Raw genomic sequence first — 24,453 nt, 5'->3', positions numbered from 1 at the left:
CTGAACCCAAAAGTCACACACGTAAAATGTCTGGTACTGCAAATGGAATCAATAGGGAGATTATTATCTATTCAGGCATCATTCATTTCATAATTACATATATGGGGCCCACAATTTGGAGGCACTATTCTAAGTATAAGAAATACATCAGGATTTCCAAGGTTTCCACTTTCATCTAATGAGGGAGGAGGAGAGAAACCCTGAACAAGTGACACTGAACACACAAGAGACCCCAGCGAGAGCAAGATGGCAGGGTGACCCATGTAGGCGGCCAGGGAGCTCTCTCAGCAGATGACGCTGAAACTAAGACCTGAGTTTTAGCTCTTGGGAGCTTGGGGAAGCCCCTTGGGGATATCTGGGCAAAGAATATTCCAAGCACAAAAAACTCAAAAGGGCAACTTCCTGAAAGGGGGTGTGGGGGAAGAACTTGGTTAATTTCAGAAATGGAGAAAAATTCAGTGAGCACCGAGTATAGTGAAACAAGGGGTGACATGGAATGAGATGGGATCTGGGGCTAGGTCATGTAGGGCATTCTTGATCTTCATCAAACTTTCAGATTTTATTCCGTGTACAATGGGAAACCACTGGAGTATTGTAGTCTGAGGAGTGGTATGATCTGGTATGTATGTTCTAAAAAAGATTTGTCTGGTTTCTGTATGGAGATTGGACTATGGGTGTAGATGGAAGTGGTAGTAATGAGACCAACATTTATGATATTTTGGACCATAGGGACATGGGCTATGGAATCATACTCACTGGGGTTTGAATTCTACTCTCACACTGTGAATACTTGGATAAATAACTGATCACCTTAAAATCTCATTCTCTTATCAGTAAATGGAAGCAATAAAATGTTTTCTCATCAGTAAATGGAGGACCTATCTGATAGGGTAGTTGTGAGGATTAAAAAATATAATGTATGTATCATGAGTTTATTAAAGAGTCACAACCTACGGCATACATAAACATGAAAGAGAGTATTTAAGTATTTATGCAAAAACAGTCACTTTTTTTTTCTCCATCTCTTATTATCTTGGCCAGAATCACTGAATTTCTGGTCACTCTTGGTTATCAAAAATTCAGGCTAATTTATAATTTTAACCAAAAAGTTGATGTAAATTTCAACCCTCATCTCAAGGAGGGAGAAGGGAAGAGGGAGAAGGGAGAAGGGATGTGGTATGGTGCTAGGCATCTTCTTATCTTCTGCCTTGAGACTTTGTCCTTCTTGGGGTACCTGGGTGGCTCAGTGGGTTAAGCCTCTGCCTTCAGCTCAGGTCATAATCTCAGGGTCCTGGGATTGAGTCCCGCATCGGGATCTCTGCTCAGCAGGGAGCCTGCTTCCCCCTCTCTCTGTCTGCCTCTCTGCCTACTTGTAATCTCTGTCTGTCAATAAATAAATAAAATCTTAAAAAAAAAAGACTTTGTCCTTCTTGCATTTTCGAAGTATTAAGAAAGGCAGAGAGAGAGAGAGCTAGGGAGAGAGCATGAACAAGAGGAGAGGGAGGGAGAAAAGGGGGAAGAAGAGAGACACAGAGACAGAGATAAAGCTAGAGCTAGAGTGAGAGATCAGTCCTCTGGCCCAGCAAGTGGCCTTCTTGGGAGTAATCCTGGCCAGATGGCTCAAGCCCCAGCCTACATGGAGTGTCTGTTTGAGACACAAAATCTTAGGTATCTTGGCTAAACCAAATGCTGAGAGCATAGGCTATACTCTCTTTGTGAACTCTTTCTACCTTGCCAGTTCCCTTCTTCCCTCCTCAGAAAGGCACAGGGCAGATCAGCAAGTTTGAAGCATACACTGCCATGCATCAGGAATGTAGAATACTAACCTTCCCTTTTTTGCATAATCAGGTTCTATACATAATTCTATAGTAGTCTCTTCCCCCAGTTAGGCTGGACAAAGGGAGCATACTTCTCCTTGAACTGCACATTTTCAGAGTACCTATAACCTCGTGACTCTTTTTTCACCTATCTGCCCCATCCCTTAATGCTTGGGTGGACAGGTAAGGTGGGAGGTGGACAGTGTGTTAGGAGTGGTGAGCGGGTCAGTTTTGCTGTGTTGTAGTAAATGCTGAGGGAGACAACTGGCCAGTGTTTAGAGGTTCACTTTACAGTGGAGATTACTTATATATTTTTTGTCTCGGGGGCTCTAGTCAATAATTCTATGAGGAAGATATCTCTTGAACATGCAATTGTATACACAGTCATACCTGGCATATGGTGGGGAATCATATGTTAATTACTATTAACATTATTTTTAAAGTAACTACAACAGGGGCACCTAGGTTGCTCAGTCAGTTAAACATTTGACTCTTGGTTTCAGCTCAGGTCATGATCTCAGGGTCATGAGATGGAGCCCTCATCAGGTTCCCAGCTCAGCTCAGTGTCTGCTTGTCTCTATCCCTCTGCTCCTTTTCCCCACCTCTCTCTCTCATAAATAAAAATAAAATCTTAAAAAAATAAAGTAACTACTACATTTCAAAAGACTGTCTGGCTGTTAAAAAAATCAGCTGTTTACCAGTTCTTTTATTAACCAGAGTATCATTATGCCTCACAATCTAATTCCAGGAAAATTTTGGTTAGTTAAGGTTCATGGAATAAGAAAGAGATGGAAATAATACAAATGGGGTAAAGGAAGAAAAAAATGTCTGTTGATGGTTTACCCTTTTAATCAGGTTTGTACCTAGATGACTTGCAAAATGATCTCATGTGATGTTCGTGATTTTTAGTTATTTTTATTTTTCATTCTTTCAGGGAAGCACATTGGGGTAAGAATCAGGAGACCTGGTACACTGGTTTCCACTTGGCCACTTTTCAGCTGTCTTTCCCTAGCCTCCTCCTTAGCTTCCACACACCTCATTTTCCTTCCTGGCAAAGTCACAGAGCTGGACTAAGTGCTCTCCAGTGTTTCTCTCAATTCTAAAATCCTGTGGTTCTGTAACATTCTTGATTTATTGAGTCACTGTTTCAATGATTCATTCAATAAACATTTACTGAGCCCCAACTCTGTGCCAAACTCTATTGCTTTCCTGCTGTCAGCATCAGGCAACATGCTAGAGTTAAAATGTCTTTAAAGATTTTTGATGGCTGCTGCTTTTAAAAGGAACTTTCTATAGCAACCTCGGTCTCTTTGGGCTCCTAGAGCTAGTTGTCTTCTTATTCTGTAAGGACTAAAAAATTTAGAAAAACAAAGGGTCACAGGAAGGTGTTCTATTCACACTATCAGAAATAAACTTTCTATTCTGATCACTTTTCTTCCTTAGCTCAGAAAAAGAACAACTTCAACAGATTTTCTAGTCCTATGTAAGCTGGGGTGTTAAAAGAATGTGTTTGATAATTCCCCCCAAAGTTTAAGGTACTTTTCCATATGAGTTCAATCCCTGGAAAAATAAAATATTTTAAGAGAAAGTTTATATGACTTACTACAAGTTTATATGAATTAATTTAGGAGTATGCATACGTCTTGAAGAAAAGTATTGAAGAATCAATAATAACTAGTGTTATTTATTTATTTATTTATTTTATGGATAGAGCCCTTAATTTGGAGTTAGGAGCCCTGGGTTCAGTTCCCCATTTTGTGGTCAGAGCTACATAAACCTGGATAAGTAAATGTAACCGAGTATGAGTTTTCTTCAGTAGAATGACTGTAGACATGCTATCACACCATAGTTTCAGATTTCTTAAAAATGAGGATTTGTAATATGATTATAGAATTAATATTATTAACTATATACTGATTCTTCCATAAACTCTCCTCATCCCATCTATCATATCTGTGTTGAAAACACCGTAAATCTACACTGTTTAGTTCAACACTTCTTACCCCAGTTTCTTCATCTGATTTGAATACTATTTTCTCAATTCTCACAACGATGCTATAAAACTAGCATCTTTCTAGATATATAGGAGAGAAGTTAGTTCATTAAGTACAATGAATTTCTTAGGACTTTATTCTCTTCCCAACACCAGCAGAGTTCTAGCCTAAATGCAAACACACAGAATTTAGCAGAGAGATTTTGGAAGTAGCTCACAGAATAAAGGAATCATTGAACCACAAAGTTTTGGAAAAGAAGGAGCACAGGGAAGATACAAGCTCCTCACAGCACAGTTCCTGGGATGGTATCAGATATATAACTCAACAACAGTGAAACTCAGACTCAAAGTAACTCCTTTCAAGTTCTAAACTCTCCAAAGGGGATTAACTGTGATTAGTTCAGCTTGTGTTGGTCAGAAGTCTTTGCTCCATATCAGAATTATGATCAGAGGGGAGGAATGGCCAGGTTATAAAACATGGACATTGTGAGAAGACTCATCCATTAGCACTTGACATTATCAACCAGTTGGTCTTGTAACCTAATATTAAAAGAGCACCCTTCCAGAGTGGGAGACACAGGCGTCCAGCTATGAAATGAATGACTCACTGGCAGTGAGGGTATAGCATAGTAAATACAGTTAATAGTAGTATAACTGTTATATGGTGACAGATGGTAGCTAAAATTATGGTGAGCATAACATAATGTATAAAGAAATTGAATCACTACATTATATACCTGAAATGAAGATAACATTATTTGTAAACTATACACTTCGGTTAAAAGAAAAGAATGTCTTTCTTAGGAGGTGAATAATTATTACAATTTCCTTTTTCATTTCACCTTCGATATAAACTTAGGTCTTCAAGTCCAAAGTTAGGAAAAAAAAAGTGGACATTGGCTGATTTGTGACTAACTTTATTTGCACTCTGAAACTTCATCAGAAATCTCAGTGTATCGCAGAATTGTAAACTTTAGAGGAGCCTGGGTGACTCAGCTGGTTAAGCATCCAACTCTCGATTTCAACTCAAGTCATGATCTCAGGGTTGTGAGATCAAGCCCGGCATTAGGCTCTGCACTGGGTTTGTAGCCTGCTGAAGATTCTCTCTTTCCCTCTCCCTCTGCCCCTCCTCTCTCTCTTACTCTCTTTCCCCCTTTCCAAACTCTATCCCCTCCAAAAAAAAAAAAAAAAAAAAAGTTATAAACTTTGGAGTTGAAAGAGGGAGACCTATAAAGGTTATGAGATTTTCTCTAGTGCCTATAGCTAGGGATAGTCAACTTTGGGATGAGAAGCTGGGTTTCTACACCAGTTGATCCCATACAGGGCTGGTCATCAGACCCATCTGTGAAAACTTTTAAAAAAGCATAGTTCTTTTTTAAAAAAGATTTTATTTATTTATTTGAGAGAGAGAAAGAGAGAGCCCTTGCAGGGGACAAGGCAGAGGGAGAGATAGAGAGAGAAGCAGACTTAGGAGCCTGATGCAGACTTGATCCCAGGACCCCAGATCATGATCAGAGTCAAAGGCAGATGCTTAACTGACTGAGCTACCCAGGGAAGAAAAGCATTTCTTGCACCCATCCCCATAAGTCTTACTTTGATAGGACTGGATTGGTGTTCCTTAACACTTTATTAGGATTTACTTTCTAGTTACTTCCAGTATACAATGTAACTTGAAACTCAATATTTTTTTGTAAAACTCTGGACCTCCCTTACTTCTCTAGCTTCTCATTTCCCAACAAACAGTGAGCACAAACTGTGAGACAAAATACAAACGAAACAACCAAAAATCAAAGCACATTCTCATTTTTAGAACGAAAATAATTTGGTAAGAGAACATTCTGGCCAGACTGAATAATACCACCTCTTGAAACCGTAGTTATAATTCACAATGCATCCATTCACTTCTTACAGTGACCATTCTCTGATCTCAAGGATGGGACACATTTCCACATTCACAGGCTGTAAATGTTTTTTTTTTTTTCCTGCATTTTCTACTAGTGAGTGAACCAAATATCCTGTTAGAACAAGTCTTTTCTTTCTAAAGTTTATTTGCCTTGATACTATACAACAAGAATATGTGGTGTATTTTATATCCCATGCTTGAAGGAAGTTGTCTCTACCTCCATTCCCTGTACTGCATGCCTTTCCCATGAACAATTTATAAAGCTGTAAAATTATAGAGATCTTCTAATTCAAGGTCTTTCAAAAATTTCTTCCCAAGTACCCAGGATTCACGTACAATATACTAACTTTGCTACCTGCAATGTACTCTTCTATGTTTTATAGAAATAAGAATTTCTCTAAATTGATGTCATAATCTCATAATGGTTCACCATTTGCCTTTGAAAAACACTGATTTCATTCAGCCTCTGCATTTTACAAACAGAATAACTAAGTAAGGCCCAGCGAACTTAAAAGACTTGGCAAAAACTGTTTAGCTTCCTACTAGAATTTGAATCCCTGGACTGAATCCTGAGTTCCTTCTACTACATTCTGTGGCATTTCTAATGCTATTTTGGATAGGTTTAAATGGACACCTTCACAGTTTCAGAGAAAAGAAAATTCATTTTGAGAATATAGGCCAGTCTGTTTTTTTTTTTTCCGCACCGTGACATACAATCCTAATTTAATCGCTTTCTTAGATACCTAGTTTTTATAACTCCTAGAGAAAATACACAGAATTAAAGTTTTATAGCTTTCATATCACCAAACAATACTACTATTATTTTTCTCAGCTTCCAATTTAAAAGTGAAGTAATTATCTTAACTACTCCATCATATTTGCACTAAGCTTGTCAACACCAACCTTTGAAGTTTGCAGTCTCTTTTGATATATAGTATTACAATGAAAGGCTTTGGCTCAAATGTTCAAATACTCCTATTTAAAAATGGACAGTGCATTTTATTTTAAATTGGTAGTATTGCCCATGATGTGGAAAAAAATCTATTTTTTATTTATTGTAAATCATTTTACAATAAAAAAAACCCATAAATTGGAACCATATAAGCATACTGACAAGAATCTAATTATTGGCTCATGAGGTATATCAGGCTGAGGTGATATAATAAAATGTTTCATATTCATAGTGGTCCTCAACTTGGCATTATCATAAAATCACCATTAAGAGCCTTGAAAAATATTGGATGCCTGGGTCCCTGTTCCCAGCCTCAAAACTCATTTAACTGGTTCAATGTTGCTGGCATAGGCATAGAGATTTTCAGAAATTTTCTAGGTGATTCTAATGTACAGATACGGTAGAGAAATAAGGGCTAAGAGAAATATGACCTAGGCATTTAATGGGCAATAATAGTGTCTCTGTAACTCTCCTAATTTAGTTATAATATGTGCCAAAGTCTTGCAGCTCTTTAAGCTATAATTTACACTTTAGTTGTGACCATCTGTACACAGTATTGTTGTATATTTGCATATTGTTTAAGTAATTAATAAGTAGTCAGCATATTTTAGCTTATAAAGTGGGAACACAATAGCATTTCCTCTCTCCCAGTCAAGAACATTATGAGATTGACCTTTGGAAGCATCTGATTTAAAGTCCATTTTCTTTTAAGGGCCAATACCACATGAATAAATACTCTACACATTCAGGTAGTATGGGAAACTAAAACCTATGCTGATGTGAAATTGCGTATCCTTGTGAAGGAAACGTCACTTAAGAAGCATTGTAGAATTGTATCTTGCTACCAACTCAATCACATTTGCCCCAAAATATTTTTAAAAAATTGGCTGAATTGTTGTTTTCATTTTTTTTAAGTTAAAAATGCAGCCAAATTCCAGAACACTCGTTATTAAACTATGTAAGATTTAAGTGTTTCTGACAAAACCTACTATAAGCATTGAAAGAGGGCAGATGTTCCAAATCCTTAGAAGCCTGTCCTGAATCATGCTCTCTATCTGCTGGTCAGAATAAAACCTGAAGCCAATGAAGAGAATATGGAAGCTAAATATCTCACTAGGGACATTAAAAACAAGGACAGTCTACTCTAAAGAGAAAGGCATGGAAGGGAGTCCTGGGATAAAACAGAGAGAGAAAGACGCAGAATGAAAGCTGTCCCTGAAATAGCTAAGGAGAAGCGCCGACACCATCCATCAGCAAGCTCTCCTTGACAGGCCCATCTCTGTCTAACAAGTCGACACATCTGCACACCACAAGCTGAAATCTTCAGTGTGCAAGTTCTTCTTCCTTCTTCTAATAGACAAATGCACAAAGGACTGGTTTTTGCTTGCCCTGCTGCTGCGACTTAATGAACAGTCAGCTCAGGATTTTCACCAAGTCAAATGCTGACTAAAAGCCTCCTCACTAAAGCCTTTAATAAATTTTGGCTTGTGTTTCCTTCACATGAAGACAAATTCCCCCTTTTCTCTCATTTGCAGTTGCTTGTTTGGTTAATTAAAAAGCATGCTACTTGAATGCAGAAAGGACACAAAATGGAAGACTGGGCAGATGGCTCAAGATGGAATGTTCCTGGCTCAGGCACGCCCGTGATTCTCTTCACTGAAACAAATCCTTTATTCTTCTTCTAGCTAAGATTCAACGAAGGCACAGAAGCAGCCCTTCAGTGTTTCCTACTTCTGGTCAAAGTCCTTTTTATACTTGGCGTGCAACCTAGTTACATCAGAATTCAGTACAAAATGGAAAGTTTTAAGCGTCCAAGCAATTCAAGAGCATTCTGTGGTCCTCTCGTCCTGTGGGCTGCCTTAGCAAATTTGAGGTATCTCTTAGGGCAAAGTGGTTTGAAAGCTTTGAGGTTTTCTTGGCAACTGGGAAGAATAATTTGACTTCACTTGGAATAAGATCATATTCAGCAGAAAAGATCTGCTGTGCTCAAGGTCATGGACCTTGGCTCTGTGGATATTCAGTTATTCAGCAGAATAGCCACTCTGAGCTTTTAAAGTGCTTTTGGATACTGCTGCGGGTGTTTCCTGTGGAGACATCCCTCCCTGACAGCTACTGCCAGAGTCCCTACATCTGCATGTCCCCTTCTGGATGCTGTCTGTTCTCTCCGAAAACCCTATTCCCTCTACATCAGCACCCCCCATATATATATATATATATATATATATGCAATCTGAAAGATTCTCAAAGAAATGCTGTCATGAATCAAGATCTGTATATACATATATAAATGGCTAAATAGTTAAAAAAACTTCAAGGTGAGGGGTTGTTTTTTTTTTTTTTTAAACTGATCCATTTCAGAGCCTTACATCTTTTTTTTTTTTTCCATTTTATTTATTTTTTCAGCGTAACAGTATTCATTCTTTTTGCACAACACCCAGTGCTCCATGCAAAACGTGCCCTCCCCATTACCCACCACCTGTTCCCCCAACCTCCCACCCCTGACCCTTCAAAACCCTCAGGTTGTTTTTCAGAGTCCATAGTCTCTTATGGTTCGCCTCCCCTCCCCAATGTCCATAGCCCGCTCCCCCTCTCCCAATCCCACCTCCCCCCAGCAAGTCAATCGGAGAAAGACAACTATCATATGATCTCCCTGATATGAGGACATGGAGAAGCAACATGGGGGGGTAGGGGGGTAGGAGAAGAATAAATGAAACAAGATGGGATTGGGAGGGAGACAAACCATAAATGACTCTTAATCTCACAGAGCCTTACATCTTAAGCATCGTTTTAGAATGTGTTATTTGAAAATAAACCAGGGAAGCACTAAGGAATTAATGAAATCATTAATTAAAGGAACATATTAAAGACCTATTCTGTGAGAGGCACTACATTAGTTACTGTGAAGAAAACAATGGTGGATAAGAGTTCCATTTTATGACATTCACATTGCAAAGAAGATACAAGTCATATAAAAAGCAATGGAAATTCAAAAGAAGAGGTTACTTTCAAAGTGTTGAGATATATTTCATAAAGAAGGTAAAACTTGGTTGGATAACATCTTGAAGGATGACTGATTTGAAATGTAGGTAATTTAGGGAAAAGGCACCACCACAAGTGAAGAGATGAAGACGAGTGAAGGTTTTGAGCTGAGAAATCAAACAATTAATAAAATTTGACTGGAACTAAGGAGGCATGACAAACAAAATGAGAAAGTTTGGCTCAGGCTGAAGTGTAAAAGTCCTCTATAGAGGGAGGAGACGTTTCTAACATTTTGATCAGGAATATCCATCTAAGAAGGAATGGTAAATTACTGATTGGTGTGAATTTAGGGACACCAACTGCATCTCCAATTTTTGTTATGATTATTATAGTTTTGAATGACACAGTCCACCTAAATGAAGATAACAACTGCAATGTAAAAAGAAGAGTTAACATTTAGAAATTACTATTCAGGTTTAGTTCGTGGCAAGGTGGGCAGGCAGAACAGATGGATCGTCCATCACTAGATATTTTAATTCTTATTTCCTATCAAATAGACAAACATTTGTGAGGAAAAAGTCATCATGTAAAGAAGCTTTACTTTACACTGTGTGCTAGGGAGGATATTGGTCTAATGATCCAAGGAAGTGAGGCATGGTTATATTCTATTTAACTATGAAATATAGTCGATTGCATTGTATTAAACATGACTAAAGACTATTAGGAAGAGCCTTTAGATTCTTTAAAACTAAGATAGTGACCATGTAAGCAATAACACTGCAAGGTACTCTTTAAAGAATATCCTATGTGGACGCTAACTTTCTTATAGAACAAATTTAAATGCAAATGATTATAGTGCCTGAATACATTTTCTTTTTCAAAATTTATTTATTTATGGGTTTTATTTTTTAATTTTTTTAAAATTTAAATTCAATTAATTAACATATAGTGTATTATTAGTTTCAGAGGTAGAGTTAAGTGATCATCAGTCATATGTATGTGCTTATTATATCACATGCCCTACTTAATGTCCACCACCCAGTTACCCCAACCTCTCACCCCCTCCCCTCCAGCAACCCTCAGTTTGTTTCCTGTGATTAAGAATCTCTATGTTCTGTCTCCCTCTGATTTCATCTTGTTTTATTTTTCCCTCTCTTCCCCTATGATCCTCTGTTTTGTTTCTTAAATTCCACATATGAGTGAGATCATATGCTAATTGTCTGTCTCTGATTGACTTATTTCTCTTAGTGTGATATTGTCTAGCTCCATCCATGTCATTGCCAATGGTGAGGTTTTTTTGTTGTTTTTTTTTGTGTGTGTCTGAGTAGTGAATACATTTTCTCTTCACTTTGATCCTGGTGATGTGGTTAAGAGCTCAGGCTGGATAACTACAACAGACAAATTACCACTCCATCATTTATCAGCTTTGTGATTATGCCCAAACATTATAATTCTCCAATCCCTTCTCTCTAAAATGTGGGGAAATATTTACCTAGAGGTAAGGAGTTGATACTTATAAAATTATTAGCATAGAGTCTGGCCAAAAATGTCACCCAGTTATCCTGTATAAAATTTTTGTTTTTAATACTATAAAATCAATCCATTAGAGTTTTACTTCATGGCAAACTCTTTTCATTTCTTGATTAATAGAACATTCCCTAACCCCCAAATTATAAAGATATCGCCCTCTCTTTTCTTCTAATTTTTCTATAATATTGCAATGCCTTTATTATTTACTTACACAGATGGTATGTGAGAGGAACCTTATTCTACTTTTTCCCCACATGCATTATCAGTTATTCCAATACTATCTATTAACTATTACATCCTTGCCTCACAGTTTTTAACAGTACACATCACATATTAAACTCCATATGTACTTGATCCACTGTGAGACTCTATTCTTCTCCATATACCTGTTTATCTGTTTCTGTGCCGGAAACAGGCTGCTTAGTTATAGTCATTCTATAGTATCTTTTTAAAAAAGATTTTATTTAGTTACTGGAACCTGAAAAAAAGAGTAAGGGTTAAATCAGGTGGGAAGGGCGAGGAACATTCTAGGTACCTCTAGTGACACCTAGAAAGTTCTGAGGCCAGAAAGATGTTAACAAATTTTAGAAACTATGAGAATGAAGATATACTAGAAAAGAATCAGGACAAAACAGGTAGAATGCAGCATTCTGGTGATAGATTTTCTTTGCATGCTGAATCTGTAGTCCTTGGAACTTTCCAGAACTTTTCTGCACACAGAAGAACTCTCCCTGCCAGATGCTGTGGCAATAACAAGTAGAAGCAGGAAGTGCTCTGAAAATGGCTCATTTGTTTAGTGACAAGAATGACTTCTAGCTGATGGGAAAAGGCATTTTGTATTCAGAAAGTTTGAAATTCCTTAGATGGTTTTCCAGATTTCATAAGCACACTGTGATATGAGAGCCCATACTGAGGAGAATCAGCTCTTTGGCTGCAGATCTGAGATCTTTCCCTGAGAAAAGAGAAGAAAGCCAAACCTCATCAATCTATTTTCACACTAGTGACACAAATAGGTTTAACTTACTCACCTATGAAAAACTCACTTTTCCTATGGTTCCGGAAGTGCCATAATTGTTTCTGACTCTTTACTTTCATTTTCTCTTTTTTCTCTGACTTATCTCACTAAGCACATACTTCCAAAATCACATCAAGTCCCACTACCAGGATTTTTCCTCAGTTAGCCATCCCTCCCTGATCTTTTCTATTACTTATACCCTTTATTACAGTTTCCCCCTGATCACATATGATTCCTGAGGTAAAGAGGTGGAAGAAGGCAGGAGAGAACAGGAAAGTAGAAAGACTACAGATGGGAATTTGGAGTATTTTTCTCAAAAGTGAGTTTCTAAAGTGGATATAAAGACCAATTCAAGGTCAAGCATTACACTCTTTGTGAGAACATTATTCAATTTGGGAGTCCTGTTTTAATATTTTTCTATATTATCTCTGTGTGCTAGGAGGTTCTATCAATCAAATAATTACCTGCCAAACAAATCATATCTCTCAAACACTTCTCTACTTTACACACGTTTGCTTAGGTCATTCTCTGAAGATTGTCCTGAAGTAGAAAAAAGTAGAAACTTAAAGACAGATGGCCAAAGAAAAAAATATATAAATTATTTCATTTATTAACCAGTATTGAGGGCCTTGTAGTTCTTGTTCTAGGTGTTTAATACACGTGTAAGGTATAAAATATCTGTGATTATGAAAACCAATTCAGAGAAATTCCTTGGTCTTCCAAAGAAAAACTGATAAAGAACATGAATAAATAAACCAGGAATTAAATAACCAGTAAACTTATGAAAAATTATGCAACTTTATAGGCATTCAAAGAAATGAAAGGAGAAATAAAACAGGAATTAAAAAATACTTTTATTTATTTACTTGACACAGAGAGAGAGAGATCACAAGTAGGCAGAGAGGCAGGCGGGTGTGGGGGGGTGGGGAGGGAGCAGGCTCCCTGCTGAGCAGAGAGCCCCATGCGGGGCTCGATCCCAGGATCCTGAGATCATGACCTGAGCAGAAGGCAGAGGCTTTAACCAACTGAGTCACCCAGGCACTCCAAAACAGGAATATTTTTGTGTTTAACTTACAATATTCAACACTGCTAGGTGTAATATGACCAGTGCTGAGTACTCTAATAGAGATACAAAGTGGTAAAATCTGTAGGTAATGTAAGTTGGCAAGTTGCTTCAAGACTCAAGGAAAAGTTCTAACCTTGTCCTAATAATTCCGTTTTTAAATAATATAGCCAAGGGAAAAAAAATTAGGAATATGATAAAAAAAATCTGTATAGTAGATGTTAATTACAGCCCTAATTTCAGAAAAATTGTAAATAATTAAAATATTCAATTATTGAGAAAGTGTTAATTTATGAAACATTAGGAAGGAATATTTTGCCACCATTAATAATCATACTTTCATATTCTAATGATGAAGGAAAACAATACTTTCCACATAAATAACAAGATAAACTTGGACATACAAATTGTATTAGAAATTGTATGATTATTATATTATATAAATGCATAAGTATGATACACACACAGACACAGATAAACCCATTTCTGGAAGGAAATACACCAGAATGTTACCATTTCTATGTTTTATAAAAGTGTGTGTGTGGTGGTTTTTTTTTGTTTTTTGTTTTTTTTTGCTTTAAACCTTTCTGTCTCTTTCATGTTTTTCAATAATGAATGCTTTTTTTTTATAACCAGGGAAAAGTTAATAATATTAAATTCTTAATTTAGACTGATTTTGACATGTGAATGAATTATTCTACATAAATAGCTCCCTTTTACAAGTCAAGCCCAAAAGATCCCATGCCATATTGGGTTCTATAGAGACTCAATTGCCAACAATGACATAATACAAAACCTCCCACAGAGACCCTTTTCTCTTCCACACAACACTGCTTTTTTTTTTTTTTTTTAACAGTGTCTAACAGTTGGAATGCTGAGAAGCTACAGATGAAATCATTAGTAGAAAGTATTTTCTATCGTGCTTTTGTCAGGGAAAATCCCTTAGTAGATCTATTTCTGAGTTGTGTTTTTACCTGGGTTGACAAAATTTAAAGCAATATATATAAAAATGCACCTGTGAACATCTTCCTCTACCAAATGGAATTCACTTTGGCTACACACTGATAAAGATAGTTTGTCCTGGGCTTGTCCTCTGTGTGACCCTCTATTTGGAGGGTATGAAAACTGAAAGATAACAAGTGGTCAAGGTTTCCAAAGATGACACCTGAGCAACCATTTCTCCTAGAATTCACCAGAGATAGCAGAAAAAAACAAACTGCAACCTTTTATGGTCTATAATTCAAGTATACTACTTGTACCTAATCAAGAGAATTAATGGATGAACTGAGTCACAAAAAACCCCAGTGGACATGGGTTCAGCAATCAGCCTGCCCTCACATCATGCCATGGTGGACTGAGAACCCAAGGGCTTACTTAAACCCACGTATCCAATTCTCTTATAGTGTCTTTGCCCCTCACCCTTTTAAGCCACTGTGGCATTTGGTTTCTGAGAGCATCTTTGCGGGGGCTGCTCTCTCTTGTATAAATATATATCCAAGCAAATCCTCAAAACTCATAGTTTCTGAATTTTCCTTGGTTAATCTGAACTGAACCCCTTCAGATGCCAGGATCTGTGTGCTGGGCCAGGGGTGCCCAGCAGTGAATTCAGCTTAATTTTTAACACCCGTTCTTGCCTGAAAGGTTTTATGTTTCCTTTATCAACCTATAGAGAGGATGAAGAATAGAAGTGTATTCAAATACAGATTTGAATACAATCTGATTACAGTTTGCCTTTCTCTCCTTGCAGAGAACACTCCACATCTCCTCCAACTTCATGGAGGCAGGCACAGCTAAGGGGGTCTAGATTTTAAGATGGGAAAATCAAATTTTAAACTTCTGTTTACAGAAATTTGTTCATTCCTTCCCTTGATAGATTGACGGGTTTTGCTTTTTATTGTGTGTCAGCCTCTCCTTGCTGGGGGTGGAGGAGAGGTCTGTTTCTGCCAATGACATTGTGACTTTAGCTGAATGTCTTTGGAATCATGCCAAATGGGACTAATGATACATATTGCATTACCTGATTCCTGTGGAAGATCAAGTGCAATCAGAGTAAAATGGATTTATATGCTACCGTCTGAAAATTCTTACACTAGACGGGTAACTCTTCCAGGGCTAGGAAGTTATACTGACTCCCTAGCTCTCTTCCTGGCACAGAATACCGATTTCAGTGTTTAGGGGCTGATTTGTTTGATGGATGGGCATGAGTTTTAGATGCCATCGCTGCCCTTGCTCTTTCCCTAAAATGGGAAAAGATGAAGCAGGTGGCCACCTACACTGTCACTGTCTAACAGCTATAGGTGGTCTAAACCCAGATTAAAACAAAGTGGACACGGGTAGTGTTTCGATTTCTCCTCCAGCTGTTTCTGTCTCCCAGTTTTGGCCATTCCGATCAGAAACGCTCTTGCTCCTGACGAATGTGAAGAACTGCCTCAATTGCGCCCTGCCCTCAGGGTATGCAGATGTAATATAAATGTCTGCTGCGGTAATAATTACTGAGAACACTGCTTTTATTTATGCTATTGTAAGGCAGTTAGGAAAAGTCGTTCCAATACAAGAAAAGATCCCCAAATGTGCAGCCCCTGCTTTGCGATGCCAGACCTCCTCGCCATTGCCTTTATATATACGACAGAATAGGATTTCAGTCAGAGCAAGCAGGGTACGGTTCCTGACGTTGTGTGATAACACAACACATTGTTTCTGGGGAGATGTCAACACAGTTCTCGAAGGATGATTCACTTTCCGGTACTATGCTTTCTTCCTGTGGATCCTCATAAAAACCTGCTTTGAAATTTAAGCACTGAAGAAAAACGCTTCCAAACAATTAACGTGACAGCAAACACACCAATAAACCTGTGGGCGTCAGCCTAGTATTTTACCCCCATCTTTAATGTCAGGTTGCTTTTCTCTTCCAGAGGTCAGGAAAACAAACACTCAGTGCGCTCATTATATGCATGCCCAAACGAGCAGAAAAATAGGCGCCTTTCCAAATGCCAGACAATGAAACCTAGGATTTTTCTTTGTACCTCACTGTAATTTGGGTGATAAAATGCTTGCTAATACAAGCTATTAAAACCAACAAACACACGGTATCTCAGAGTCTATTTTAAAACCCCCTCACTGTTCTTAATTAACTTTTGACTTTTAAACCAAAAATGTCAGTCAAGAAGTACAAAGCCTTCTTTAGCACTCTCTAACTTAAAATTTAGAGATCCTGGCTGCTGCGACGGCGGCTGCTGTCAGACCTGGAGAGGGGCCGGGCGGAGCGGCGATGGAGGGTCAGCGCCGGCTGCCGCTGGAGGCCAATCCCGAGGTCACCAACCAGTTTCTCAAACAATTAGGTCTACATCCTAACTGGCAGTTTGTTGATGTATATGGAATGGATCCTGAACTCCTTAGCATGGTACCAAGACCGGTGTGTGCAGTGTTACTTCTCTTCCCTATTACAGAAAAGTATGAAATATTCAGAACAGAGGAGGAGGAAAAAATAAAATCTCAGGGACAAGATGTTACATCATCAGTATATTTCATGAAGCAAACAATCAGCAATGCCTGTGGAACAATCGGACTGATCCATGCTATTGCCAACAATAAAGACAAGATGCACTTTGAATCTGGATCAACCTTGAAAAAATTCCTCGAGGAGTCTGTGTCAATGAGTCCTGAAGAACGAGCCAGATACCTAGAGAACTATGACGCTATTCGAGTCACTCATGAGACCAGTGCCCATGAAGGTCAGACTGAGGCACCAAGTATAGATGAAAAAGTAGATCTTCATTTTATTGCATTAGTTCATGTAGATGGGCATCTCTATGAATTAGATGAACGGAAACCATTTCCAATTAACCATGGGGAAACTGGTGATGAAACTTTATTAGAGGATGCCATAGAAGTTTGCAAGAAGTTTATGGAACGTGACCCTGATGAACTGAGATTCAATGCAATTGCTCTCTCTGCAGCATAGCTTGTCAGTGACGGAAACACCAAATACTGTATTATTTGCAACAAAAATTAAATGTCTGCTGCCATACACTAACTCAAAAATTTTGATATTTTCATTAACTTGATTGATTAAACTTTATGTGAATTAAAAAAAAATTTAGAGATCCTGAATATGCGAAGATTGAAAAAAAAGTAAAATAAGTAATAGAAAATTCATTTTAGCCAACACTTTGGAATTAATTTTAAGTGACAGAAAACTATACAATAGGAACCCATTTCTCTATGGTTTCTGGTATCTAATAAATTAGGTTGCAGTAAACTTTATTACCAGGCACTCAAAATAGCTCTTTAACTATGGCTTCTTTCAATAATTGGCAAGAAACTAATTGATGTCCATAATAATGACCCCAAATCATTGTAAAGTCCTGGGAATTAGAATTAGATCATGGTAAAAATAAGTAATTTTGCAGAGTTTTGTTATCGGGCTATTTTATTTTCGATTTATTCAAAATCAGTGATCTATATGTTGTGCATGTATATAGTAATTCTCTCCTGTGAAAATGCCCTCTGACCATGTTGGGGAAAAAAAAAAATTGACTTTATCCTTAGGAGCTTTTCTAAAGGAAAACTAATTCTATAAAGTAAAGAATGCGAACTTGCTGACAAAACATGTTCTCTTCCATTTCCCTGCCTTCCCCAACCCCACCCCTTCTTTTTTCCATCACTCATAATGATAGGATTAGTACAATTTGTACTGGGGCTTTGGAGCTATGATAAACAAGGACAGTTTTCTGGTCCTAATCAACTCCTGTTAAAATAAGCACTGCATAATAATAGTCTACTCAGAGTTGCACTGAAAACACAACAACCCCTACCATTCCATGTATAATGAACCCTATTTAAATGAACGGGTTCTTGTAAGGCCTTTATGAGCTACTCCACGGCACGAAAGGTACTGCACTCTGGAGTCGTGGAGAGCTTTCCTGCAGAAAGTTGTGGGCTGGGCTGTCTGCACAATGGCTTCCCTGGTAAAAATCAGAGAGGCAATATTAACTTCTCATTATATTTCTATTTTATTTCACACATCTCTTCTACAACCAACACCCTTCATCACTCCTATCTTCCCTTGAAATGTTCCCCTCTTTGACCTTCAGGCTTCTATATTCATGGTTTTATTTGTATATTTTAAAAAAGGCCTAACATATTTTTGGAGGTATATTTTATGCATCATAATTTTACTCTTTTTAAGTGTACAATTCAATAAGCTTTGGTAAATTTACAGTGTTGTACAAACCATCACCACATCTAATTTTACATTTCCATTACTCCAAAAGGAAATCTTGTGCCCATCTGCAGTCACTCCTTGTTGCCATTCTCAAGCAGATCCAGGCAACCACTAATCTTTGTCACTATGGATTTGTCTTTTCTTGACAGTTATACAGAGTCATATAATCTGTGGGTTTTGTGCCTGACTTCCTTCAGTTAGCAAAATGTTCCTGAGGCTCGTCCATGTGGCACTATGTAGTATATGGGATACGATAGTATTCCACTGAATGGATATATTACATTTTGCCTATCCACCCACCCATTGATAAACACTTAAGTTGTTTCTACTTCCTGCTATGATGAATAATGCTGCTATGCAAGAACACCTATATACAAGTTTTTGTGTGGACATATTTTCATTTCTCTTGGGTAGATTCCTAGAAGCCTTGAGTGATATGTAAAATCTATGCTTAACATTTTAAGAAACTGCCAAAAAGTTTTCCAAAGTTTTACATTACAACCAGCAATGTATGAGGGTTCCAATTTCTCTTTGTCCCCACCAGTTCTTGTTACCATCTATCTTTTTGATCACAGCCATCTCAGTGGGGAAACCTCATTGTGGTTTGAATTTGCATTTCCCTAATGGCTTGTAATGTTGACCATCTCTCATTTGTGTCTCAGTGTTTTTTTTTTTTTTTTAATTCTCTTCTTATTACTGTTCTTTGATGTGTTTGGTATCCTACTCATATATAATTAAGTCACATATTTAAATCCCTGCAGCTTATGGCTCACTCTCAATCTATCTTCCTGAAGTTCCTGAGGTCCTGTTTCTATCTGGAGAAGAGGTAAGTAAGCAGAATTTTAAATTTATACATCAATGATACAGAAAAATTTCAGGTTTACCTTGACCTACATATAACTACTTAAAGTGTTAGTATAGTACAAGCATTTGGACTTCAAGTTAATATGCTGACCACGTGATTAGACCTCCCTGCTCTCCTACTGCCTCATGGATAGTGTAGGATTCATGGCTGGAATCCTACTTTGGATTGGCTGGAAACACTTTCAATTTAGAACCCAGCCGTCATCACTATCTTTTCCACCTGCTTCTTTTATTTTGGGTCCTTTTTCTTTTGTGACATAATGGCTGCAGATGAGGCACACAAGTAGAACCACACTATCTCTTCCTCCCTGCCTTCCCTTCTGGCTTTTTCATCTTCCTATCTAATCAGTACTCAATAGTATGACTTCATGCAAAGGTTTAAATGATGCTTAAACAAAAATTATTGTCCATTTCACAGTGTGCAACCAAGTGAACATGGGGAGACAGGAGAACAAAGCAAGGAACAGAAGAGCAGGAAAGGTCAAATTAATTTAAGTCCTTTGCAAGCTGGGGGAACATGTCAGATTTTGATGTAAAATAGAAAGTTTGCAAAACTGGTATTGTTTGATGTGTGGTGTCTTGGCCAATTTAAAAGAAGCAAAAAACTATGACTAAATAGTAAAATGGACTGATCTGGTTATCCATATTTTTCTATTGGAAAGTAGCAAGCATTGGGGCAAGATACAGTTCTCTTTTCTCTCTTTACTTTTTCTTGTTTTTTTTTTCTTTCTCTTTTCCCTTTCAACAACAATAAAAAAGCACTAATCCTTCTTTCATGCTTTAATAAAGAACCAAAAAGGACTTCATTTAATGCCTTTTTATTTACTCTTCAAACAAACCCCTCTTTCTATATTGAAAAGCCATTGCTCTGGAATCCAGATTTTTCTTTTTTTTTTTTTCCATTTTATTTATTTTTTCAGCGTAACAGTATTCATTCTTTTTGCACAACACCCATTGCTCCATGCAAAACGTGCCCTCCCCATTACCCACCACCTGTTCCCCCAACCTCCCACCCCTGACCCTTCAAAACCCTCAGGTTGTTTTTCAGAGTCCATAGTCTCTTATGGTTCGCCTCCCCTCCCCAATGTCCATAGCCCGCTCCCCCTCTCCCAATCCCACCTCCCCCCAGCAACCCCCAGTTTGTTTTGTGAGATTAAGAGTCATTTATGGTTTGTCTCCCTCCCAATCCCATCTTGTTTCATTTATTCTTCTCCTATCCCCCTACCCCCCCATGTTGCTTCTCCATGTCCTCATATCAGGGAGATCATATGATAGTTGTCTTTCTCCGATTGACTTATTTCACTAAGCATGATACGCTCTAGTTCCATCCACGTCGTCGCAAATGGCAAGATTTCATTTCTTTTGATGGCTGCATAGTATTCCATTGTGTATATATACCACTTCTTCTTTATCCATTCATCTGTTGATGGACATCTAGGTTCTTTCCATAGTCTGGCTATTGTAGACATTGCTGCTATAAACATTCGGGTACACGTGCCCCTTCGGATCACTATGTTTGTATCTTTAGGGTAAATACCCAGTAGTGCAATTGCTGGGTCATAGGGTAGTTCTATTTTCAACATTTTGAGGAACCTCCATGCTGTTTTCCAGAGTGGTTGGACCAGCTTGCATTCCCACCAACAGTGGAGGAGGGTTCCCCTTTCTCCACATCCTCGCCAGCATCTGTCATTTCCTGACTTGTTAATTTTAGCCATTCTGACTGGTGTGAGGTGATATCTCATTGTGGTTTTGATTTGTATTTCCCTGATGCCGAGTGACGTGGAGCACTTTTTCATGTGTCTGTTGGCCATCTGGATGTCTTCTTTGAAGAAATGTCTGTTCATGTCCTCTGCCCATTTCTTGATTGGATTGTTTGTTCTTTGGGTGTTGAGTTTGCTAAGTTCCTTATAGATTTTGGATACTAGCCCTTTATCTGATATGTCGTTTGCAAATATCTTCTCCCATTCTGTCAGTTGTCTTTTGGTTTTGTTAACTGTTTCCTTTGCTGTGCAAAAGCTTTTGATCTTGATGAAATCCCAATAGTTCATTTTTGCCCTTGCTTCCCTTGCTTTTGCCATTGTTCCTAGGAAGATGTTGCTGCAGCTGAGGTCGAAGAGGTTGCTGCCTGCATTCTCCTCAAGGATTTTGATGGATTCCTTTCTCACATTGAGGTCCTTCATCCATTTGGAGTCTATTTTCGTGTGTGGTGTAAGGAAGTGGTCCAATTTCATTTTTCTGCATGTGGCTGTCCAATGTTCCCAGCACCATTTATTGAAGAGGCTGTCTTTTTTCCATTGGACATTCTTTCCTGCTTTGTCGAAGATGAGTTGGCCATAGAGTTGAGGGTCGATTTCTGGGTTCTCTATTCTGTTCCACTGATCTATGTGTCTGTTTTTGTGCCAGTACCATGCTGTCTTGATGATTTTTCTTTCTAACCTTTAACTTAGGGATGAAAGTATATATTTCCCAATCAGGATGTGTTTAGAAAAATTCTGATAAATAATATCTGAGCTGGTCCAGTTTGAAAAGGATGCAATGCTTGATCAGATGTAAAATGACAATTAAACTGAAATGAAAAGATGTTTGCTAACAGCTAAAAAGCTGCATTGGTATGACTTAGTTTGAGAGCTACATTTTGACATCTTGTTGGGAAAAAAATACCTGTGAATGGGGAAGACTTGTTTTTGTTTTAGGAGGGCAGGGGAAAGAAAGGGGACTTTGAAAGCTAGGACATCATTTTTTACACATCCACCATAAAAGATACCGCTGATATTTATAATATTAATTTTACAGTAGTATAAATTTATAAATTGATACTTATTTTTGGTATCAATTTTCTACAAGGAAAAAATACTCAAGAGGAGGAGATAAGGAAGGAGACAAGGAATTCTTAGACCAGTAATTATTTGAAGGTAAAGTGACATATAAATGTGGTGAAATTAACTTAAATGACTGTCCAATCTAATTACCAGTACAAAAAAATTGGGAAGGTACTGGTCTCTAAGCTTCAGAATGCTTAGGTAAAACCACTACAAATCTGTCCACTCTACCATTAAAATAGATCCAGAATCTAATCATTTTCATCATTTCCTCTGTTGCCACCCTCACCTGAGTCACCAGCATCTCTCCTGAATTCCTGAAATATCTCCCAACCTGGTGTCCCTGACTCTACTCTTCTTCTCTCCAACCCCCAAGGTCCCTCCCAACACAAGAAATCAAAATGATGCTTTTAGTTGAATCACGTCACTCTGTTGCAAATCCCACCCATGAGAAAATAATTAGCCTTTTTGAGTTAGAAGCAGAAGAGGTGTCAATAAAAAAAGTAAGTAATGTGCATAATCTACAAAGCAATTCAATCTATACTAGCATAGTTACAGCCAGAAGCCATGAAAATGATCTGGCAGTCACAAAGTAAAAGACAAGATAAATAAGTGATTATTTAGAGAAACAGAAGTTTATAAACCGCAGTTTAAAAGTAACAATTTCCTCCACTGCATGTAGTTTTTTGTCTGTTTAAACATGTGGACTGAGGTTAGTAAGTGGAAAGTGAAATTAACTTACCACCTAAGTAAATACTAATTTTGTTCACAAAAGCATTGTTAAATATATTCAGTAGCCTATTTTGATTCTCTTGGTTATTCATCACTGACAAGACAAGAGTTCTGTCTGTTTTATATTAATTATCACCATTAGTTATTTGAAGGACAATTTACACCACAGCCTCCAGGTTCTCACCATTCCACCCAAGTTCAAGAATGAAATGAAGTAACAGCCAAAAACAAATTAGCAAACAAACAAACAAACAAAAAACACCTCTCATCAAGAACATTATCTCACTCACATGTGAGACAAGATCACTTTATTATAAGAGATATAAGTCATCATTAAAATTATTTCACTTGTTCATTGGTTTAAGAAAAACAAAGGCAATCCTAGAGGATTTTTTTTAATGCTTTGCAAAGAAAGAAATTAAGTGGAAGAGACATCACCAAGAAACCATTCAGAAACAAACACAATTAATATTTTGTTAGTTTTGTTTTGTGCTTTAGCCACTAAACATGACATAGACAGTTTCCTGTCTCATTAAAAACTCTTCAGAAACAAAAAAACAACTAAGCATCTTGTAGTTTCCCATCTCTCTGAAAAAAAGTCAAAATTCTTAGAAGGGGCTACATATCTATCCCTACTCTTATATCTGTGAGTGCATCTTCCTACCAACCTAAGCTCTATACTGCTCCAGACACAACCACTACCCAGGGATATTTTTACACACCAGACAATTCCTGGACCACTGCTCTTCACTGGCCCTCACCTCTGCCTGGTATATTCTTCCATATGTCTGCATGGCTTGTCCTCTGACCTCCTTTAAGTCTTCATCCTAATACCACCCACCCTTGCCCTTCTTTCCCTAGCTCTGCTTCATTTGTCTCCATTGAACTTTCATACCTTCTAAGATAGTACACAATTATTTATGCTTAACATGTGTTGTCCCTCGCCCATAATGGAATGTTAAGTGGCCACAGGACAGGGATCTTCACTTTTTGTTTATTCAGTAGCCTCTCCAGGGTCTATGATGCCACATTTACCATAGGCAGTTCTTAAATGATTATTGTTCGTCCTTGTGGTAAGTCAGACGTGGAGCTGTAAAGCCCTTTCTTCCTCCTCGGGAAGTGGTAGGTGACTCTGCTTTCTACTGACTAGGACTCTGTCGGAGCTGAAGGATAGACATGAGATAAGCGTTCTGCATTCTGCCCTCAAAAAGAACAAGAATGTCTTTTTAACTCTTTTACACTTGAAATTCTCATTTTCCTTTAAATCACAAGGATAATTTGTTGGCCCTTACAACAGCTTCGAGCCATTATTATCCCCAATTGAGAGAGAAAGAAAGAGGCTGTAGGGTTTATTGAGGCCCTAAGTGGCAGAACCAGGACTAGTAAACCATGTTATTGGGTTTCCTCTTCTATATAGTCACAATGGACTGCAGCCACATCTCAGATGACAGTAAATTAACAAGTAGACTGGAGTCTCCTTCTCCACCGCAAGAGAGGATTTTAGTCTATGCATTTGGCCTCTGAGTAAAGATACAAGAATGACTATTTCATTGTTATGCTTT

The 24,453-nt window shown here is 37.9% G+C and overlaps 2 protein-coding genes across 30 annotated transcripts in view; one reads left to right on the top strand and one right to left on the bottom strand.

Moving 5' to 3' along the window:
* The window catches only part of NRXN1 (neurexin 1), a 1,247,328-nt gene that overhangs the window by 767,586 nt on the left and 455,289 nt on the right, over window positions 1-24,453 (bottom strand). The window lies entirely within an intron of this gene.
* LOC123925732 (ubiquitin carboxyl-terminal hydrolase isozyme L3-like) lies at window positions 16,476-17,336 on the top strand. The gene has a single exon (XM_045979189.1). The coding sequence runs from the start codon at window positions 16,521-16,523 to the stop codon at window positions 17,211-17,213; it is 693 nt and encodes a 230-aa protein (XP_045835145.1). The 5' UTR covers window positions 16,476-16,520; the 3' UTR covers window positions 17,214-17,336.

This window comes from Meles meles, chromosome 15, assembly GCF_922984935.1.
Source record: "Meles meles chromosome 15, mMelMel3.1 paternal haplotype, whole genome shotgun sequence".
Lineage (NCBI taxonomy): Eukaryota > Metazoa > Chordata > Mammalia > Carnivora > Mustelidae > Meles > Meles meles.
The sequence above is the reverse complement of the archived record's forward strand: the minus strand, read 5'-3'. Positions and strand labels throughout refer to the sequence as shown.

Bases quoted from the DNA above. Each gene is read 5' to 3' on its own strand.
- LOC123925732 (XM_045979189.1), top strand. From the start codon at position 16,521: ATGGAGGGTCAGCGCCGGCTGCCGCTGGAGGCCAATCCCGAGGTCACC.